Raw genomic sequence first — 20,020 nt, 5'->3', positions numbered from 1 at the left:
TTAACCTTTGTATTTTAACCATATTTATGCATTTTTAAACACATCAATAAACAATGAACTTCACATGAATTATGAATCTGTACATTATATTGTTATCAACATGCAAATACACCCATTACTTTAGCAAGGGCTACATCAACAAAAACCTATAAGTAAAACAAAAGTGGCGGAGAACCAATGTGTGCTGGAAGGGCAGAGGTTCAACCACATACACCTCACATTACACAAACTAAAACAACCTTCAGCTATGGCTGCAAGTAAGCACATATGCCACATGGCCTACACACTAAGCATGAGGTGCAGAAGTTTAGGTATTGGTAATAATGCCACCTGGTCCATTCCTTTCATTTGATATTCTGAGCATGACGAGCTGGAGGGGATCGTGAAAGCTAGGACATGCTCAATGTTACTACTTATGTACCTGAGACCAACCAGCAGTCTACTCAACCTTAACTCACAGATACATTATTAAACAACCTCACCTGGTATGCACCTCAAAACTCAGCTAATGATAATTAGCTGAGTTTTGTGAGCTATGGCCAACAGTCCATTTGTGGTTCGTGAGTCATAGCAAGCAAGCTGATATACCTACACAAGCGTACTTTCTAACTTGTGACAATAACAAAATGAGTCAAGCAAATTCAAGTAACATCTGGGTTAACTAGGCCTACAGCTCAATTTCACAAATCACATATCCACCTCATTGGGCTCTATAGGCTTATGGTCTATAAAAGCCAAAATCCTTGTCTGAATTCATGTTGACAGTGGCCTGCATATCGAGGGTGAGATGATGAGATGAGCATTTTATTATCCTACATCAAATAACAGATAGATACAGTGTGGACATACTATATATATACATACATACATATACATATATACACTATCTAAATTAACCTGAGTGTACCTCACCAAATATATAAAAAAAAACATATACAAATGTTCATGTCATTTATTGTATGCCTAATATGCATGTTGTAGGTTATTTTCTGTAAGGAAAGGCGCGCATTCTTTTAAAATTCAAGTTCAGGCGCAGACCAATAGGTAACGAGGAGGCTTTGGCCCATGCGCTGATCATGCGCCTGCCAGCCAATCAGAGCCAGCAGAACTCGATCGTTAAGGGCTGCTGACATTTCACCGCTGGACTCCGTCTCCGACTGGTGTTGCAGACTGGACTCCGCCAGAGACACTCGCTCATAAACGGTAAGTGTACAATACGTATTGAAGTGATTACTCTGTGTGACTAAACTTACTTTGTTGACCACAAACTCACGTTTATTTGAAATTGTGCCAAACGACTTATGTCTAACGTGTTGTCAGAAGTTTCTAGCTAGCAATTACTGTGCTGACTCCTTACACCATTGTATTTAACGTTAACGAGACCGACGTTTGAGTAGCAACGTTAGACCTGTAGCTGTGAGAAATGCTGCACAACGGAGATAGTGGGTTGAGTGATGGAAATACGCTGTTCCGTGTACGGAGTTAGCTTAAGACACGTCAGATCAGTGTCCATATTAATAAATGCACACAGAAGGATTCACAAATATAGGCCTATTTCGGGATTTATACATTAATGACTGCACAAAAAATATTTTTTATTTATTTATATATATATATATATATATATATAAATAAATAAAAAATATTTTGATCGTGTACCCACGCAGCTGGGTTGATTTCTGTAATAGTGTTCGCGAGCTCAGAAAGCCTCTACTATCAGTTAAAAGACCGGTCTCGCGGAATAAACGCCAGTTCATTCACGCGCGCCCGTGTGATAGCTGCACGCCTTCTGAGCCTCAGAATATCGCTCGCGCATTCTCTCTCTCTTTGTTTGTGTCCCGCTAACACACACACACACATATACGCCGCACACACGTGTCCTACGCCAGCTGTTCCCGGCGGACGCTAAGGACATAGCTACATCTGGTGGCTGCATCCGGCCATCTCTCGCTCTCTCTCTCGCTCTCCCTCTCGCTACTCCATCTGACGTCAGTGGCTCCGCCCCTGAACGCTGTGAGGAATAGCTCCATCTGGTGGTCGCGCCCGGCCATAGCTCTCTCTCCCTCTCTCGCTACCCCATCGGACGTCAGTGGCTCCGCCCCTGAACGCTGTGAGGAATAGCTCCATCTGGTGGCCGCACCCGGTCATCTCTCCCTCTCTCTCTTTCTCGCTCTCTCTCTCTCTCCCTCGACACACACGCACACACACACACACTCCACGTGTGTCTCTCCTTCTGTTTAGCTTAATTTTGTGTGTTAGGTAGTTAGGTAATAAGGCTTTGTTAATTGCAGTGTTATTGATTGTGATCATTATAACTGATTTTAATAAATCTTATTATATTATAACTAGCGTTCTCTTGTGCTTGTTGTGTATATGTCACTGGATAACAGCAGGTTGTGAAGGCTAGTGCTTGAATTCCACGCCTTTTCAATTGTTAGATTGTTCTTATACTTCTATGCCAATGATCACGATGATTGGCATGTGAGTATAAACCTTTTATATTGAGACTGAAAACAGTTTTAGGTTATCTTTTCCCTGATCCCAGGGTGGTGCCCCATTTATTCATGATTATATCATGATAATATATTAAATATAATTATTAATACCGATAATCATATTGATATTAATAATTAACTGTTGATAACCAAATCTGCCCCTGCTACATCCCCAACAATATATATATATATATATATATATATATATATATATATATATATATATATATATATGGTTGTTATGAAGTTATATATGTATGTTGACCTATGGAATGTAGTAGATATTATTAATGGGATGATTTTGATGCTGAGTGAGGTCACTTTGTGTTTTTCAGGTTTATGCAGAATGCCAACGCTTCAGCGACCAGCGGCTGAGAGTTGTACTGTATGCTGCATTGGATCAACAACACACAGATCGTTTGCTGGCTGTAGCCAGATGGAGGGAAAATCTGGTTGAAGGGCCTTGAAGATCTCTTCATCCACTCCTGGTCCAAGCACTGGTCATCTCCCACCTTGACTACTGCAACTCTCTCCTGGCTGGTTTTATTTATATGGGCCAAATTGTCATCTTATGGGTGTTTATTGATCGGGTGGTCGGGCGGAGATTAGCCGTAACTCTCACGTGTTGCCATAGCAACGGCAAACATCCGGTCACGCTCCGTCTCTTCTTCTGCATTTTTGTAGCAGAAACAGCGCCACATAAGGGCCTGGAATATGTACTACAGCACACTGAGTCGTTTTCAGTGGATTCGTCTGGACGCAGATTTTCTTGAAACGACGCCAAGGCAAAACGGAGAAAAAAAGTTTGTTTTGCTTCGTGTGTACGGGGCCTAAAAGTGGTTAAACCTTTGTGTCTCTCTCTCCTTCACACACACATTTACACACACACACACATACACAAACTTAGGTTACTTGTAGGCAGAAGGGTAACACTGCTTTGTTCTGCTCCTTGTGCTCCCTAGCTGCTGTAGCTACCTCTCATAGCATGAATGTTTACTCCAGTGTTACTGTTAACATCAGTGCTTCTGTTTCCAGTAGAAGTGAAGCTGTATGGTGCTATCTACATGCCACAACCCTTATTGCTGGTCTTCTTGATTGCTTGAGTTGAATAAATGGACACAGCACTACACTATTTTGTTTGTTTGTTTTTTAGATTTTGGGATGAACTGCCCCTTTTTAGTAAGAGGAAAATGATTTCTCCGCACGGTAGAAGTGGTCACAGAGCCATTGTTCAGCCTGAAGCATATAAAATGTAGGTTGAAAAAGTTTGCCCCCCTGAAAAAATGTAATGCCCCCCCTTAAATTTTTTTCTGCAGCCGGGTCTGTGCTGACTGCACCACCTGTAGTGGCAGTGAGATTTGCTGCCACTAGGGCGGACTAATTGAATGCTGCCCCTGGAGTGCAGCATCCATCTCACTATACCACTGCCAAGTGGCAGCAGTCACACCTCCAGCCTCTACCCCTTTTCCTGTCGGTGGGTCCCTAAGCTCCTGAAAATAGGGTGTAATTACTACACTGTGAAACTGATTGTTTTTTACTGATGAAGTATTTCAAGGGCCTCGGCATCTGTGTTGTCGTCTGTGTTAGGTTCCATATATGGCCGGTCAAACTAAAGCTAAGTATTTATTTAAAAAATATCTCTCAGTCTAAACTACAAGCAGAGGAAACTGGGAACCGGCAGGCAGATTACCTTGTATTTGGCTTTCAAATTGTTCCATCTCTTCTTGGCCTGTTTGGCTGAAACAGGAAGACCAGAAGTGGCAACAAAGTCCCTAGGCAAAAACATCAACAGAGTGAAACATTAAGAAGATTTTCATCATTAAGGATGGAGACTGCCCAAATCTGGCCAGACATACAAGCAATAGATACAAGCACTCAGATTAATACTCACTCCCACCCAGTCCTACTGGAATTCCTCACGCCTGTGAAGAGGCATTCATTTGCCGCCCGCCACTCAATGAGCGCCCAGGTTTCCTCAGTTGTCCCTTCATAAAAATATTGCTTACATGTTAGTTTAATACACATTAATAATCATTATAGCCACGTATAATCAGTTTATATACGATAGGGAAAAAAGACGAGCAAAGAAGTCGGTCAAAAAGTAACGTTATAAAGACAGCGATCTAGTACGATAGTTAGACATAACGTTAAATTAAAATATAAACCTTTACTTTTCCAGTCACTAAACCGATTTTCACAGGAACCATTAATAGCTTTAAACTCCAAATTGGATGTTAGATAAACCCAAAAAAGAATTATATCTCATGTTAAATCACTAAAATCTTAAATAGGCTTTTTGTGACACAGAAACAGTAGTGTAGATGCTTTCGTGTGTATGTGTGTGAGTTCAATGATCACACATTATCTCCAAAGAGTGTGGTTTTATTATAACTCAGAGAGCATGGAGTGGGAGCCTTACGTACAGCCTAGCAGGCATAACTAACTGAGCACCGATAACCCGAACACTCACAGAATATACAGAGATGGTGCGACCCCTACTGGGCACAACGGGAACATCATCAATGATCTACATCCCTTTCCTTAAACTCACATCCCAAACATAAATGAAGGAGCACTGGATTAATGAAAGCACTGTAAACATTTCTATATGACTTTAGCTTTTAGCAATAACCTTAGCTGCACTTAGGTGAACTGGAAACAATCCAATATTAAATATGGACAAATGTATCTCAACCATGAGATCACAATGAGTTCTTAACCTGCACATGCACATGCACGTGCACAATGCATGCACAATGACATGCACAATGAATTATGATTACTTAGTCAAACAATTACTCATCCTAACCATACATGAACACATTGTACAAAGTAATTTTTTCATTTTTTTTTTTTTCATTACATTTATTTAGGATTTGGTCTGCAGATGCGACCTGAACGTGTTGTGTAGTATGTATTGCTGTTGTCTGTGGGCAAATGTGTAGTGCATGTTAACTGGGAGGGGGAGGTTTGTTCTGATTGTGTGATGTTCGGCTCTGGTGTGTGTGTGAGAGGAACACTGTTCACAGTGTGATGACTGGTGGTGAATGAGTCTCGATCCTCTGTGTGGAGCTGTGGTGGTTGCTCTGCCACAGGAAGAATGTGTCGTTGATTCCTCCTGTATGTCCTCCCGTTTGACTGGATGACGTATGAGCGAGGCTCCTTGCTCCTCTCCTTCACAATTCCTATCCTTTGGGTGTTTGCATGCGGACCACCCCTCTGTTAAAGGCTGCAGTGGATGACTTGACTTGTCATGCTGGTGTTTCAAAGTGATCCTTTTGTTGAGGAGCTGGGCTCTGACTTGCTGGCTGCTTTTAGGTGTTGGTTGCAGCAGTTCAGTGCAGACAGGAACGGCTGTGCGCGTTTGACGCGACATCAGGCGCTCTGCCGGGGAGCCCAGTGTTGAATCCCGGGGGATATTTCTGAGATTCAGGATGCTGAGGAAGACATCTGACCCGTCTCTGTGAAACTTCTCCATCACCTCTTTGGCACTGCGCACTGCTCTCTCTGCGAGCCCGTTGGATTGTGGGAATTCAGGACTGCTGGTAGTGTGAATTAAATCCCATTGTTTGGCAAAGTTCTTGAAATGCTGACTGGTATATTGTCTGGCATTGTCAGAGATGAGAATGTGTGGCGTGCCATGGACCGAAAAGTGTCTCTTAAGTTTGGAAATCACAGCTGATGATGTTAGCTGATGGAGCAGGTCGACCTCAAACCATCCAGAATCACACATTATCTCCAAAGAGTGTGGTTTTATTATAACTCAGAGAGCATGGAGTGGGAGCCTTACGTACAGCCTAGTAGGCATAACTTACTGAGCACCGATAACCCGAACACTCACAGAATATACAGAGATGGTGCGACCCCTACTGGGCACAACGGGAACATCATCAATGATCAACAAGTAGTATTTCAACATTTATAACTTACAGTTGTGTGTTTTCTCCTGCGCCATCTCCGTCGTTAATGTGAAATGCATTCTGGGATACCTGGCTGTCCGAAGTCCACACAAGTCAACTCCGATGCATCCCCGACAAAATGGGCGGAGCAAGTCACATCCGGGCATTTGGACTGTGCTTGGCTGGTTGCGGACTTTTGAATTGGAACAGTACTTCGGCTGCGACTGATGACGTTTCACAAGTCCACCAGAACGCAAGTACAGACAAGAACGCAGATTGAGAAACGGCTGATGTTTCAGTATGTGTTGAAGCCTTGAAACGAATATGAAACCTGACTCTACAGTGGCATCTAGTGGCCACTCCTGTGAACTACATGCTCTGGCCAAAGAAAACTCCTAGTTATGTGCCACTATGAAATGAGTCTTAGGTCTCTTAGGTTTCCTTATTTTAAGTAGAATACAGGTTGAATTAAAGAAACATTATTAAAAATAAATAAATGACACATTGTTATATGCAATACAATAATCAAAGATTTTTATTCAAAAAAAATATAGTTTCAGCTCTTTTTGAGCTGAGTCTGTTTCTTTTTTGGATAACACTTGCCCTGCTTTTGAAAAAATCCTTTCACAGGGTACACTTGTTGCAGGGACACTTAAACATTTCTAATGTCTCATGGGGGAAACCATAACTCAACAACCAATGATGAGAACAAATGCAAATCAAGTTGACAAAATGATGAGGGTTTATTGACAAACAAAAGGAGCAAACAAATGTACAGGTGGATGAGGGAAGGAGGGCCGTGGGGTTGTGCCAACGAAATGAAATGAATAGAACAAAACTGGGCCTGACTACCTCTACCTGTGGGAGGAAAAGAAAAGAACACAAGGGGTGCAGTCGAATAGTCTTTTTTGTGTAGGAAGGTTCCTAACTGAAAAAGTGACCCGGAAGTAAACAAGTGGCCGCCATGATAAGAGCCATTCGAATTCTCTAAATGCAAAGGAAAGGAGCTCCAATGCTTCCTTTCAGAGCTCCTTTAGCATAGGATGCAACGGACCTTCCTATGCGAAAGGAAAGGAGATTACGCCGACCCACAATTCTTTGCGAGAGCAACATTTAAAGTGGCGCACACCTCGGCCGTTCATGAAAACAAACGATATGCCTGTTTGCATTTTTAACAATGACTTTCATGCAGACATATAGCAATTGGAATAGTGTTGATAAATGTGTGTGGACAGTGATAATAATTGAATGGTATTTTTTTATTTATTTCAATCATGTTACAAACTTGATAAAAACGAAACTAAAACCACACATGAAATGTAAATACAGCAAACGGTCAAACAGGAAGGAGGAGCTGCTGGACCTGAAGCCGGTCAGTGAACGAGCTGTTTATAAAACCAACAACATGTGGAAAAGTGGACGATGCATTTTTTGTAGTCCATTATTGTAGTTTCTCCAGCGCAGACGCACGTCAATCGCCGGTGCCGATCATCAGCTGTCAATCATCAGCGGCCGCGTTATAATGACGTAGCTTAGTGAAAGTTCGGTCGGATTCTCTGAGCACCGTGGTCAACTTTTTCCGTAATCCTTTTGAGTTCTCCTATCGCCTTTCCTTAACCCTGTGACGTTTTCCCCAGAGGTTAAGGAATAGGAGTTAGGAATAGGAGTTAGGACCTTATTTCTTGACTATTCGACTGCACCCAAGGCCTAACTAACTGCTCTAACAAAATGGCTGCCGAAAACCATACACCAGTGGCACCAACCCCTAATGAATCTAACAGAACCAAACTACGTGAGTGAGGTAATGTATAGGGTACCCCAGTCTTACCTCGGCCAACCTCCCTTTACCACGAAACCCTCTGAAACAAAATGAGCAATTTTATCAAGCAAGCTGGTTCAGGTGCAAAGTATGGAGCAAGAGTGAGACGCTGCTCTCCCCACAGCAGGCCTTTTAAACCCGGCCCCGACCCGGGATTGGTTCCCCACTTAGTGTGGGCGGAGCTGAGGCAGGGCGGAGCTGCAAGGCAGGGAGTCACACACTAGGCGAATTCGACTTGATGTAGCCACCTGCAGCGCGCTACCTAACGTGATGTATTGTGGGTTGAAAGCGATGCATGATGGCTAGAATTGTGTCCGAATTAGCAGCCGACTGCAAAGACGTCACCATATCACGTGACCCAAAACATCGCAGGAACAAGTTTTTAAGAGCCGCTTCTTGCAGCGCCTGGCAGCGCGGTCTACGACGGCTGCAACCGGCTTGTCCACACCTCCGCTACGTGGAATGGTTCTCTATTGGTTAAAAGTTCAATGACGTGTGTTCAGGTCCGCACTCGGCGGCCACCTTGTGGTGAAATTATTTGCCTTTTTATTTTGGTCGCTTGATCTCATGGCTTGATTTAAAGTTCTATGCATTGTGCTGTGAGTAGGCCTATTATATGTGAGGTCTGGTTAATACAAACATAGACTGATAATACAAATATACTGGAAAAAAAAGCCCTTCCACATGTTGCCTTGCATGTGTGTGTGTGTGTGTGTGTGTGTGTGTGTGTGTGTGTGTGTGTGTGTATATACACTCAACAAAAATATAAACGCAACACTTTTGTTTTTGCTCCCATTTTTCATGAGATGGACTTAAAGATCTAAAATTCATTCCAGATACACAATATTACCATTTCTCTAAAACATTGTTCACAAATCTGTCTAAATGTGTGATAGTGAGCACTTCTGCTTTGCTGAGATAATCCATCCCACCTCACAGGTGTGCCACATCAAGATGCTGATCTGACATCATGATTAGTGCACAGGTGTACCTTATACTGCCCACAATAAAAGGCCACTCTGAAATGTGCAGTTTTGTCTCACAGCAAAATGCCACAGATGCCACAAGCATTGAGGGAGCGTGCAATTGGCATGCTGACAGCAGGATTGTCAACCAGATCTGTTGCTCGTGCATTGAATGTTCATTTCTCCACCATAAGCCGTCTCCAAAGGCGTTTCAGTGAATATGGCAGTACATCCAACCGGCCTCACAACCGCAGACCACGTGTAACCACACCAGCCCAGGACCTCCACATCCAGCAGGTTCACCTCCAAGATCGTCTGAGACCAGCCAGTCAGACAGCTGCTGAAACAATTGGTTTGCATAACCAAACAATTTCTGCACAAACTGTCAGAAACCGTCTCAGGGAAGCTCAACTGCATGCTCGTCGTCCTCATCGGGGTCTTGACCTGACTCCAGCTCGTCGCCGTAACAGACTTGAGTGGGCAAATGCTCACATTCGATGGCGTCTGGCACGTTGGAGAGGTGTTCTCTTCACGGATGAATCTCGGTTTACATTGTTCAGGGCAGATGGCAGACAGCGTGTGTGGCGTCGTGTGGGTGAGCGCTTTGCTGATGTCAATGTTGTGGATCGAGTGGCCCATGGTGGTGGTGGGGTTATGGTATGGGCAGGCATCTGTTATGGACGAAGAACACAGGTGCATTTTATTGATGGCATTTTGAATGCACAGAGATACCGTGATGAGATCCTGAGGCCCATTGTTGTGCCATACATCCATGAACATCACCTCATGTTTCAGCAAGATAATGCACGGCCCCATGTTGCAAGGATCTGTACACAATTCTTGGAAGCTGAAAATGTCCCAGTTCTTGCATGGCCAGCATACTCACCGGACATGTCACCCATTGAGCATGTTTGGGATGTGCTTGACCGGCATATACGACAGCGTGTACCAGTTCCCACTAATATCCAGCAACTTCGCACAGCCATTGAACAGGAGTGGACCAACATTCCACAGGCCACAATTGACAATCTGATAAACTCTATGCGAAGAAGATGTGTTGCACTGCATGAGGCAAATGGTGGTCACACCAGATACTGACTGGTTCTGAGTCCCCAGACCCCCAATAAAGCAAAAAAATGCACATTTCAGGGTGGCCTTTTATTGTGGACAGTCTAAGGCACACCTGTGCACTAATCATGATGTCAGATCAGCATCTTGATGTGGCACACCTGTGAGGTGGGATGGATTATCTCAGCAAAGCAGAAGTGCTCACTATCACACATTTAGACTGATTTGTGAACAATGTTTGAGAGAAATGGTAATATTGTGTATCTGGAATGAATTTTAGATTTCTTTAAGTCCATCTCATGAAAAATGGGAGCAAAAACAAAAGTGTTGCGTTTATATTTTTGTTGAGTGTATATATATATACACACACACACTTTATATATAACATATCCTCTTTGGTTTGCTGCTGTGTTCTATCGCTTGAGCACCATAGTCACGTTGACTTTGTTGTCCGACTTGACGGCATTTGGCTGCCGTCTCATTTAGAGCCCGCCCCCTCAGACACCTGCAGCTCTCGTCGGCGTGATAAGTCAAGCCAAGTCAAGCCAAGACCATCCTGAACAAGCCTACTGGCTTTTCCACCCGGACCTGGGGAAAGAGAAAAGAAAAAGAGACAACACAACCAGACTCCTACTCCCACTGAAAAGGTGGGATGTAACAGTCAGTTGGTACAAATTAGGGAAGACAGCACGTCACTCTTGCCAGTATTTCAAAGGATGTGCCTGTCTGGGAATATCCGTTTCGGAACATAGAGGCGTTCCTTCAAATACTGAACTACAGTCACGTGACATGCGTTTCATAACCGCTTTTCGGCACAACGTTTCGAAACGTTTCGATCCGGGACTTCAGAGAAGCGCCGACATGCCCGTTTCGGAAGTCACATCACTATTGACCTCTGACTCATCTCCCGGTAGCATACGAAGCTAGTTAGCTTAGCATGCTAGCTGGAGACGGTTTTAACGGAGTTTGTGGAGAAAATGAGTAAAGTCCAAATGCTGAGAGCGTTGGTGGAGCAGCGACTAGCTGCGGCTGCTGAAGAGATATTTGGGCTGTTTGAAGGAACGATAGCAGAGTACGAGGAGGAACTTTCTCATTCTAAAGAGGAGAACGAGCGACAGCGGAGACTCTTAGACGCTGTTTTCCTCCCGGAAGTCCGGATACACAGAGCAGGTTCGTTCATCAACACATCCGGGTTTCTCAGCGTCTACATGACGTCAAGTGTTTCAACATTAAATGTTTTTTGACGAATTTAAACATAGATCAAAAGCTTGAATCCAGAGACGTATTCGTTTTCTTCACCTGAACATGTCGGCATACAGTTTGAACTCAAATCGACGTCCATTGTGTTTGACTAACCGACCTAAACCGACTAGCATGTGTAGAAGAAAATGCCTTACCTTACAATTCTTATTTTAATCTTATACTAATATTCCGTTCTCTTTTTTTTTTTATATATATTTTATTTATAGAGTTTTTAAGTTTTACAATACACAACACAGTTACAAAAGAGAGAGAAAAAAGGTCACCCACCCCCCACCCCAAAGCAAGCAAAAAAAAAACATGCTCTCACTGGATTCGGGGTGTTATTAAGTCACCAGTCACTGGGTGGATGTCAACAAGATGTTTCATTGACCGACTGAAATATAAACTGTACACATATACCTACACATAGGAGTATATAGTACATACATGCGCACACGCTAAGATGTTAGGTAATTCTTGATAAATAAGAAAGAAATGGTTGCCACATTTTATCAAACACTGCAGAGGTGAGAGAAACATTGTGTCGAATCCTCTCCATATGCAGCAGGTTGGTCATTTCCGCTAGCCATGATTTGAAAGAAGGTACATCCTCTCCCTTCCAAAGGGTCAAAACATTCCTTTTTGCGACAACCATGCCATATTGAATTGTCCGTTGTTGCCAGTGGGATAGAGTCAGTAGATGTTGGGTCCTGCCCAGAATGGTAGTGTGTGGGTCTGGTGTAATGTCACAGTTATATACTTCAGAAAAACAATTAAAAATGTCCGACCAGAACGTCTTCAGCTTGGGGCAAAACCAGAAGAGGTGTCCCAGAGATCCCTCTGCTGCTTTACATTTCGGGCAGGTTGGAGAAACAGAAGGGTAGAATGAATGCAGTTTGGTACAGGAGTAATGTAGCCTATGGATGACTTTAAATTGAATAAGTTGGTGTCTGGAGTTTATAGAACAGCTGTGAATGGCTTTAAGGTGAGTTTTCCAGCTTTCATCACTGATTGTAATGCCAAGGTCTTTTTCCCAGGCCTCTTTTAAGTACAGTGTGGAAACCGGATTATATGTTGTAAAAAAATCTACAAATCTGGAGACAAGTTTCTTTGAGTCAGGGGCCTTATTCAAAAGGTTAAATAGCTCGTTGGGGGGTGGAAGTGATTCGAAGTTTGAAATATTTGTGCGAATATAAGCTCTTATCTGGAGATGACGGAAAAAATGTGAAGCTGGGAGTGTATATTTTTCCTTCAACTGTATGAAGGGGGCAAAGATGTTGTCAATATAAAGGTCTGCTATAGTGATGATGCCCTTATTTTTCCAGATCATGAAAGTACCATCAATAAGAGAAGGGGGGAAGGCATGATTATGGCAAACAGGGGTGTGGACAGAAGTTTCAGGCAACCCAAATACCTTCCTAATTTGGTACCAGATCCTTAAAGAGTTTGTAACCATAAAGTCATTATTTGTAATAGTCTTTGGAGGTTTGGTTGCTGAAAAGAGAAGAGCGGGCAGGGAGCTTTTGGGGAGATCCTGTTCGACTGCAAGCCATGAGGGGGTGGAGGCGGTGATCCTGCCTGGATATGCATCTTGCCAGTACATATTCCGTTCTCTTGTACTCATCAAGAGCCTTGCTGCCCCTATTTGATTGTGGTTAACTTGTTGGCTAACTTTGATCTGTCCCCCTTCCTGGACTGTCTCCGACACATCTTTAGCTCACATACTTGATCAAGGTCTGATGAACGGCCCCTGTTGTGACATTGTCTAGCTGTCCCGACAACAGTCACACCTTGTTGGCATCCTGAGACGTCTCTTCCTCTTGAAGAGACATCTATTGAATCAATGCAAATCCACTCATCAAACCTCCCCTTTTGGTTCTGTGTATAAAGCCCTCTTTTGCCCCATATTCTTCAGAATGGACTGTATCGCAATGCTGTATTTTCCTTTGTCCACTGCGGTGATTAAAATTCAACATGAACCAGCTACATAATTGGAGCTGTAGAGTTTTTCTTCCACACATGCAGACTGCTATTTGGGTCACAGTGCTATGGCAACACGTGAGAGTTACGGCTAATCTCCGCCCGACCACCCGATCAATAAACACCCATAAGATGACAATTTGGCCCGTATAAATAAAACCAACAATAAGCATCAACAGCCGTCAACCTAAGGACCTTGACAAGGCGTTGTCACACGTTGGGATGGATTAATTAGACAAATAAATGCCTACATTCATGGGAAGTTAGCTAGCGGTTGTTTGTTAGCATCGTAATAAAGTAGCATATCTGCGACTTTTTTCCCGGAATATCACCCCCCTCTCTCGGCTCCGTTTTTTTTCATACAGTGGCCCTGATACGCCGACGTACAGACGAGCAGAATATCTGCTACGAGCACGGAGGCCGCCGTTCTTGTTGTTGTTACGAGACGTCGCGGGGGAAGAAGTCAGGCTCGAGGGTCGAGGACGGGGCGATGACGTCAGCGTATTCGTTTTCGCCGTCTACACGAAAACGAACACGAAACGGAGGGGTGCCCTTTTTTTCTTTTTCACCCTGAGAGCTGGTTTCAAAAAAGTGCGTTTTCAGGCCGCGAAAATGCCGGATTCGTATGGACGGCCGGGCAAAACGCACAAGACTTGTGCGTTCAAGCACTAAAAACATTTTCGTGTGGACAGGCTCTGAACGTCCTGTAATAGCCGACACCCCATCGATCCGAACTTCATTCAGAAAACAAGCATTTTAAAAGTTGTCACCCTTTTGTCTTGAAGACAGAACTTAAAAATCATGACTTAATCCGTTTTACTAATCACCATAATTATGTAGTTATTTCGGCATACTTTTGATCGGTTTATTGCTATTAAATCACATTTCTGAAGTGTTGAAGTGATGATATGACAGGTTTTTGAGACATGTATGAATTTCATTACTCTCCACAGATGTTCAGCAACTGTTGGTGAGGAAAGAAGAGGTTCCCTTCAAGCAGCAGGACTGGAGCTCCAGTGTGGACCAGGAGGGCCAGACAGAACCCCTACACATTAAAGAGGACCAGAAGAACCCTGAACCTCCACACATTAAAGAGGAGCAGGGGGACCCTAAACTCCCACACATTAAGGAAGACCAGGAGGAACTCTTGACCAGTCAGCAGGGAGAGCAGCTTCACGGACTGGAGGAGGCTGATATCAAGTTCCCATTGACTCTTGCCCCTGTGAGGAGTGAAGAAGATGATGATGAAGAGAAGCCTCAGTCCTCAGGGCTGCTTTCAGCTGCGACCAAAAGCTCAACTGAACACATGGAAACAGAAGATGATGAAGAGGACTGTGGAGGACCATAATCAGCCAGGAACTCGCATTCATATTTACAACCAGATACTGATGACAAGACTGGAGACTCTTCTGATCTTGAAACTGATGACAGTGCTGATTGGCAGGAGACCAGAGAATCTCTGTTAACTTTAATGGCTTTGAAGAATAATGAAATCCCTGACAATCATTTTAGATGTAGTTCGACTGAGAAACCATTTACATGCTCTGAGTGTAGGAAAACATTTAGGACCCGTGGAATTCTGAAAAGACCCATGAGAATTCATACAGGAGAAAGACCTTTCAGCTGCTCAGTTTGTAAGAAATATTTTAGAGAGAGCGGAGATTTACATTTACATTTAGGTCATTTAGCAGACGCTTTTGTCTAAAGCGACTTACAATAAGTATTTTTGTCAAAAGAAGGAAACAAAGAAACCACAACGTATCATTGCCAATAAAGTAAGAGCTAAAAATAGAGCAAGTGTTAGGTCCTCATCTGAGTAAAGTAGTACCTTAAGAGCAACAGTGCTATGATCAGAGTGCTATAGGTAAGGTTTTTTTTGGGGGGGGGGTGTTAGTGGCTCATGCTATGTAGAATCGAGGTGAAGTCTGAACAGGTGAGTCTTGAGCCTTTTTCGAAAGATGGCAAATGACTCTGCTGTCCTGACATTGGTCGGGAGTTCGTTCCACCATTTAAAGAAACACATGATAATTCACACAGAAGAAAAACCTTTCAGTTGCTCAGCTTGTCAGAAATCTTATGCTCAGAGTCAAACTTTACAGACACATGAGAATTCACAGAGAAAAACTTTTCAGTTGCGCAGTTTGTCAGAAATATTTTGCTCTGAATGGAACTTTACAGGTCCACTTGAGTATTCACACAGGAGAAAAACCTTTCAGTTGCTCAGTGTTGTGAATTCCCTGCTGGGAGGAGTACACGTCACAGCAAACTGCTTCATGCAGAGACTGACAGACTGTTTGCACATGCACAGTGTGGTCGATAAAACTTTATGTGCAGTTAAATAGTCGAGTTAATCTTCCACCGATCGTCAGCACTCTTCTTTATTCCTTTGTACAACAGTGTGCGTCGGTGATGATACATCACAAACCACACACACACGCACAAACTACAGTGTACTACAGTGTCCTGTTCATTTGGAGGTCAATAAAGTCATCTAAAGTGGAGAAGTTGCTGCTTCTTCTCAGACCGGAGGATTAGGCCATACAGCCAGCGTATCATCACCGAAGCTGTTCCGTTACAAGTGGTCCTTCGAGCCGGATGATGTGTATAACTACGGTGCTTTAAGCACTGGATGACATATACCAACAGTGTCATGAAGAATCCCCTAACCCACCTTATTGATGAGAGTTTGAAGACCCAGGGCAAAGGACCACGCCCAACGGGTGGGGAGCAGCAACATTAAGCCGGTAAAACCGATGGAACATACCCGGCGACGACCAAGAGGCTGCAGTACAGATGTCACCCAGGGGTACGCCTCTCAGGGCAGCCCAGGACGTGGAGACACCCCGCGTTGAGTGGCATCTGACCCCCGTCGGCAATGCTTGGCCATTGACCCTGTAAGCACAAGAGATGGTGTCCACAATCCAATGAGGAAAGGCACTGTTTGGAGAGGGCACAACCCTTGTTATGACCCCCATAGCAAACAAACAACTGGTCTGACTGCCGCAGATGTGCAGTGGCACTGATATAGGCAACCAGGGCCCGCACAGGACACAAAGCACGCAACTCATCATCAGCCGCTGGGGGATCAAACCGCGCCAGGTGAATAGGGCGGTTGACATGGCCACGGGGCAGGGTCTTTGGCAGAAACGCAACATTAGGCCATAGGGTCACCCCTGAACCATCAGGCCCCCAACGCAGGCAGGGCTCGCTGACAGACAAAGCATGCAACTCCCCACCCGTTTCGCTGAGGTCATGGCCAGAAGACGACGATAGGTGTCCTGGGCGATAGGTTCGAAAAGGTGTTCGTAGCCCCGGGTCAAGGTGGAAACGACCCAGGGGTCCGGACAGCAGGCAGCCCAGTGACTGAGCTGCTGCCGGGAAAAGCAGCCGACGACCGGCCCCGTGGTCCTAGTGCCGTTGCCCCCGGCCCCTGAAGGAACTGGAAGGATGGCGGTCAGGCTTGGAGGCCTGGGGCTGACGTGGTCAGCGGCGCACAGTGGAGCGAAAGTCGCCTGCCGGCTTCTTAGGATCCCGTCGCGATGGCCGTCGACCACTCTGGGGAGGCAGCTGTGGAGGACGTGCAGGGGCAGATAGAAAGGCTCTCGGCCCGCTGGAGGTAGGCGCCCTCCTGTGAAGGCCTGCAAGCCGCCACCTGGTCTCATCAGCTTCGGCTGTGCGGTCCAATGCCTGCAGAGCCAAACAGCTCACCAGGTTCTGCCGGCACCCTGCAAAAGACCCTACGAGTCGCCTCCGTCAGGGGTGACTGGGCCAGCCACACGTGATGAGGGTGCAGGCGGCTTACATCAAGTCGAATTCGCCTATTGTATGTAGACGCACTACGTACTCAAATATACGTCACATTTTAGTACGAGTAGGACGTTAGTATGGCATTTCGAACACAGAGTCTCTCCAATTCGTATCTAGTCCAAGTGCAAAAAGAGAACTCCAAATGGTGGACAGCGCTTTTATACCTGCTCTGATGGGTCAGTTCTGTTTCACTGAGCGCGTGCGTGCGTGTGCTTGAGCAAGTCCGAAAGATCTCATATTTGTCAAATGTTTGTTTCTCCGTTCTCTTCTTCGATTGTACTGTCGTGTCATTCTTGTTATAGCCTACTACTGCCATCTTCTGGAGAGCTGTAATTTAGCAAAACCGTATTCGTCACCTTGTTAAAATAATCGCCTAACTCATTTTTTCAAGTTTTTCAGGAAACACAAAAAACTTCACCAAAAGTGTAATACATATATGACATAGGCCATTATCTTAAAGGGGTAAAATCACATTATCTGATCAACTGAGGATGTAGGCGATTTTACCATAGGTGGCCGGCGTCATGATATGAGTAGATGATTTAGGCACAAAAAAAACTATTTTGCCAAAAAGGCAAAAGGCGATTATTTTAACAGTGTGATGACGATATGTAATGCAAAATGTTTTTAGTTTTTTTTAAGATTTAGCTAGAAATAAACGCTAGGGTAATGTAAATAAGAAAAAATGTTTTAACTGCGAGCAGTGTCAATACGGGCCCTCGCTCATATGCGGTCGTGGAGTGCCTGCGGTCACAGGGCAGTGTCGTGGACGCTGCCCTTGGCGCGGCCGCCTCTCGTGGCGCAAGTCAAGACACAATCGATGGACACCGAAAGGCATCCGTCTGTCACGTGCGGTCGTGGAGTGCCTGCATTCACACGTGTGGCAGCCGCCTACCTGTGCAGCGGCCACCTCCTCGTGGCGGCAGCTTAGACACAAGCGATTGACATTCAAAGCCATCTGTCTGTCACATACACACATGTTCATGCCTTCCTGACATCTCTCCTCCTCCCCCTAGTGTGACCTCTCCTCCTCCCCCTGTGTCCTCCTTGCAAGCTGAAATGAGAGGAATTAGTTATAAAAAAAAATCAGGTGTGGCTTTAACTTGGAAAAATTCACAAAATCAATGACATTTCCTGTCACCAGTAGGTGGCGCTCTGACTGTGAGTGTACATCACAGTGCAGATGTGTTCAGGAAGGAAGTCTAATCAAGTGTGGAAAGTTTGGAGCAGATCAGAGAAAAAACACTGAAGTTATAATAGTTTGGATGTTTATGGCAGAGTTCGACTGACAGCTGTGTGAGGTGCATGTGAAGTGTGCCATCTCTCCTCCTCCCCCTGTGTCCTCCTTGCAAGCTGAAATGAGAGGAATTAGTTAAAAAAAAATGAGGTGTGGCTTTAACTTGGAAAAAGTCACAAAATCAATGACATTTCCTGCCACCAGTAGGTGGCGCTCTGACTGTGAGTGAATATGAAAGTGCAGATGTGTTCAGGAAGGAACTCTTATCAAGTGTGGAAAGTTTGGAGCAGATCAGAGAACATATGGCAGAGTTCATCTGACAGCTGTGTGTGGTGCATGTGAAGTGTGCCATCTCTCCTCCTCCCTCTGTGTCCAGGCTGAAATGAGAGGAATTAGTTCAAAAGAATCAGGCGTGGCTTTAACTTGGAACAATTCACAAAATCAATGACATTTCCTGTTGCCAGTAGGTGGCGCTCTGACTGTGAGTGACTATCAAAGTGCAGATGTGTTCAGGAAGGAACTCTAATCAAGTGTGGAAAGTTTGGAGCAGATCAGAGAACAAACACTAAAGTTATGTTTATGGCAGAGTTCATCTGACAGCTGTGTGTGGTGCATGTGAAGTGTGTCATCTCTCCTCCTCCCTTTGTGTCCAGGCTGAAATGAGAGGAATTAAATAAAAGGAATTAAAAGTGGCATGACTGTTGATCTGGTGTGAGGCAGACTGCAACTGCATGTGAGATTCACAGTTCTCCATGTGTCACTGATAGATCTCTGACTCCATCTGGTGGTTGCTGTGCGCCTGTGTCTCTCCCCCCTATGTGTCCTGAGTGAGGATTGAGTGAAAACCTGGCTGATTTACACACTTGGCTAAAAACATTTTTTTACCAACTTTATCATGACTTTAGGCGGTGGGTCCAAGAGGCTTTTTTGTAAATCTCCACATGGGCTATCTAGGAAAAAATATTTCATGCGTCTATGCCCTACCTAGAGGGGGGGCTGTTGCTCAGAAAAAGGGCCTAAAATCAGTCACATTTCATGTCACCATTAGGTGGCGCTCTACCTGTGAGTTAAAATTGCAGTGCATTTGTATTCAGGACGTGACTCTTAACAAGCATGAATATTTTGAAGCAGATCGGAGAAGAAACGGTGAAGTTATAACAGCTTTAATGCCTATGGCGAAGGTTGAAAATAGTAGCGCAGTCATGGCGCCGCTGTGGCCACGCCCCTAGACTTTTGGAGCGTCTTTGAGCAACTTTTTGTCCTTAAGGCCTTTCCAACCACATATCCAATTTTGGTATCAATCGGATCAACGGTATAGTACAAGTTCGATTTTGTACGACCCCTGTGAAAGGCCAAAAACAGGCAAAAACGGCCAAAAATTGCACTTTTTGGAAATTTGTGGCAGCGCCAAACATTACCCAATTTTGATGAAACTTGACATGCATGTTCTTTGAAGCTATGGCAACATAGATTTCGAGTTTCGTAATTTTAGGGGCAAAGGTTATAGA

The 20,020-nt window shown here is 44.4% G+C and overlaps 1 protein-coding gene across 2 annotated transcripts in view; it reads left to right on the top strand.

Annotated features, from left to right (window-relative positions):
* LOC311011403 (uncharacterized protein) overlaps positions 1-20,020 on the top strand; it is a 97,543-nt gene that overhangs the window by 20,037 nt on the left and 57,486 nt on the right. The window contains exon 1 of one of the 2 annotated variants that reach the window (XM_084006326.1): positions 11,223-11,416. The exons of the other annotated variant lie outside the window; for it this stretch is intronic. Within the exon in view, the coding sequence (XP_083862452.1) occupies positions 11,224-11,416 (193 nt within the window). The 5' untranslated portion in view covers position 11,223. Of the gene's footprint in view, positions 1-11,222; positions 11,417-20,020 lie in introns of those variants that run through there. 2 annotated transcript variants of the gene reach the window in all.

Source organism: Eutrigla gurnardus, assembly GCF_963514095.1.
Source record: "Eutrigla gurnardus genome assembly, chromosome: 3".
NCBI lineage: Eukaryota > Metazoa > Chordata > Actinopteri > Perciformes > Triglidae > Eutrigla > Eutrigla gurnardus.
Note: the sequence above shows the minus strand (reverse complement) of the source record. Positions and strands in the feature narration are given on the sequence as shown.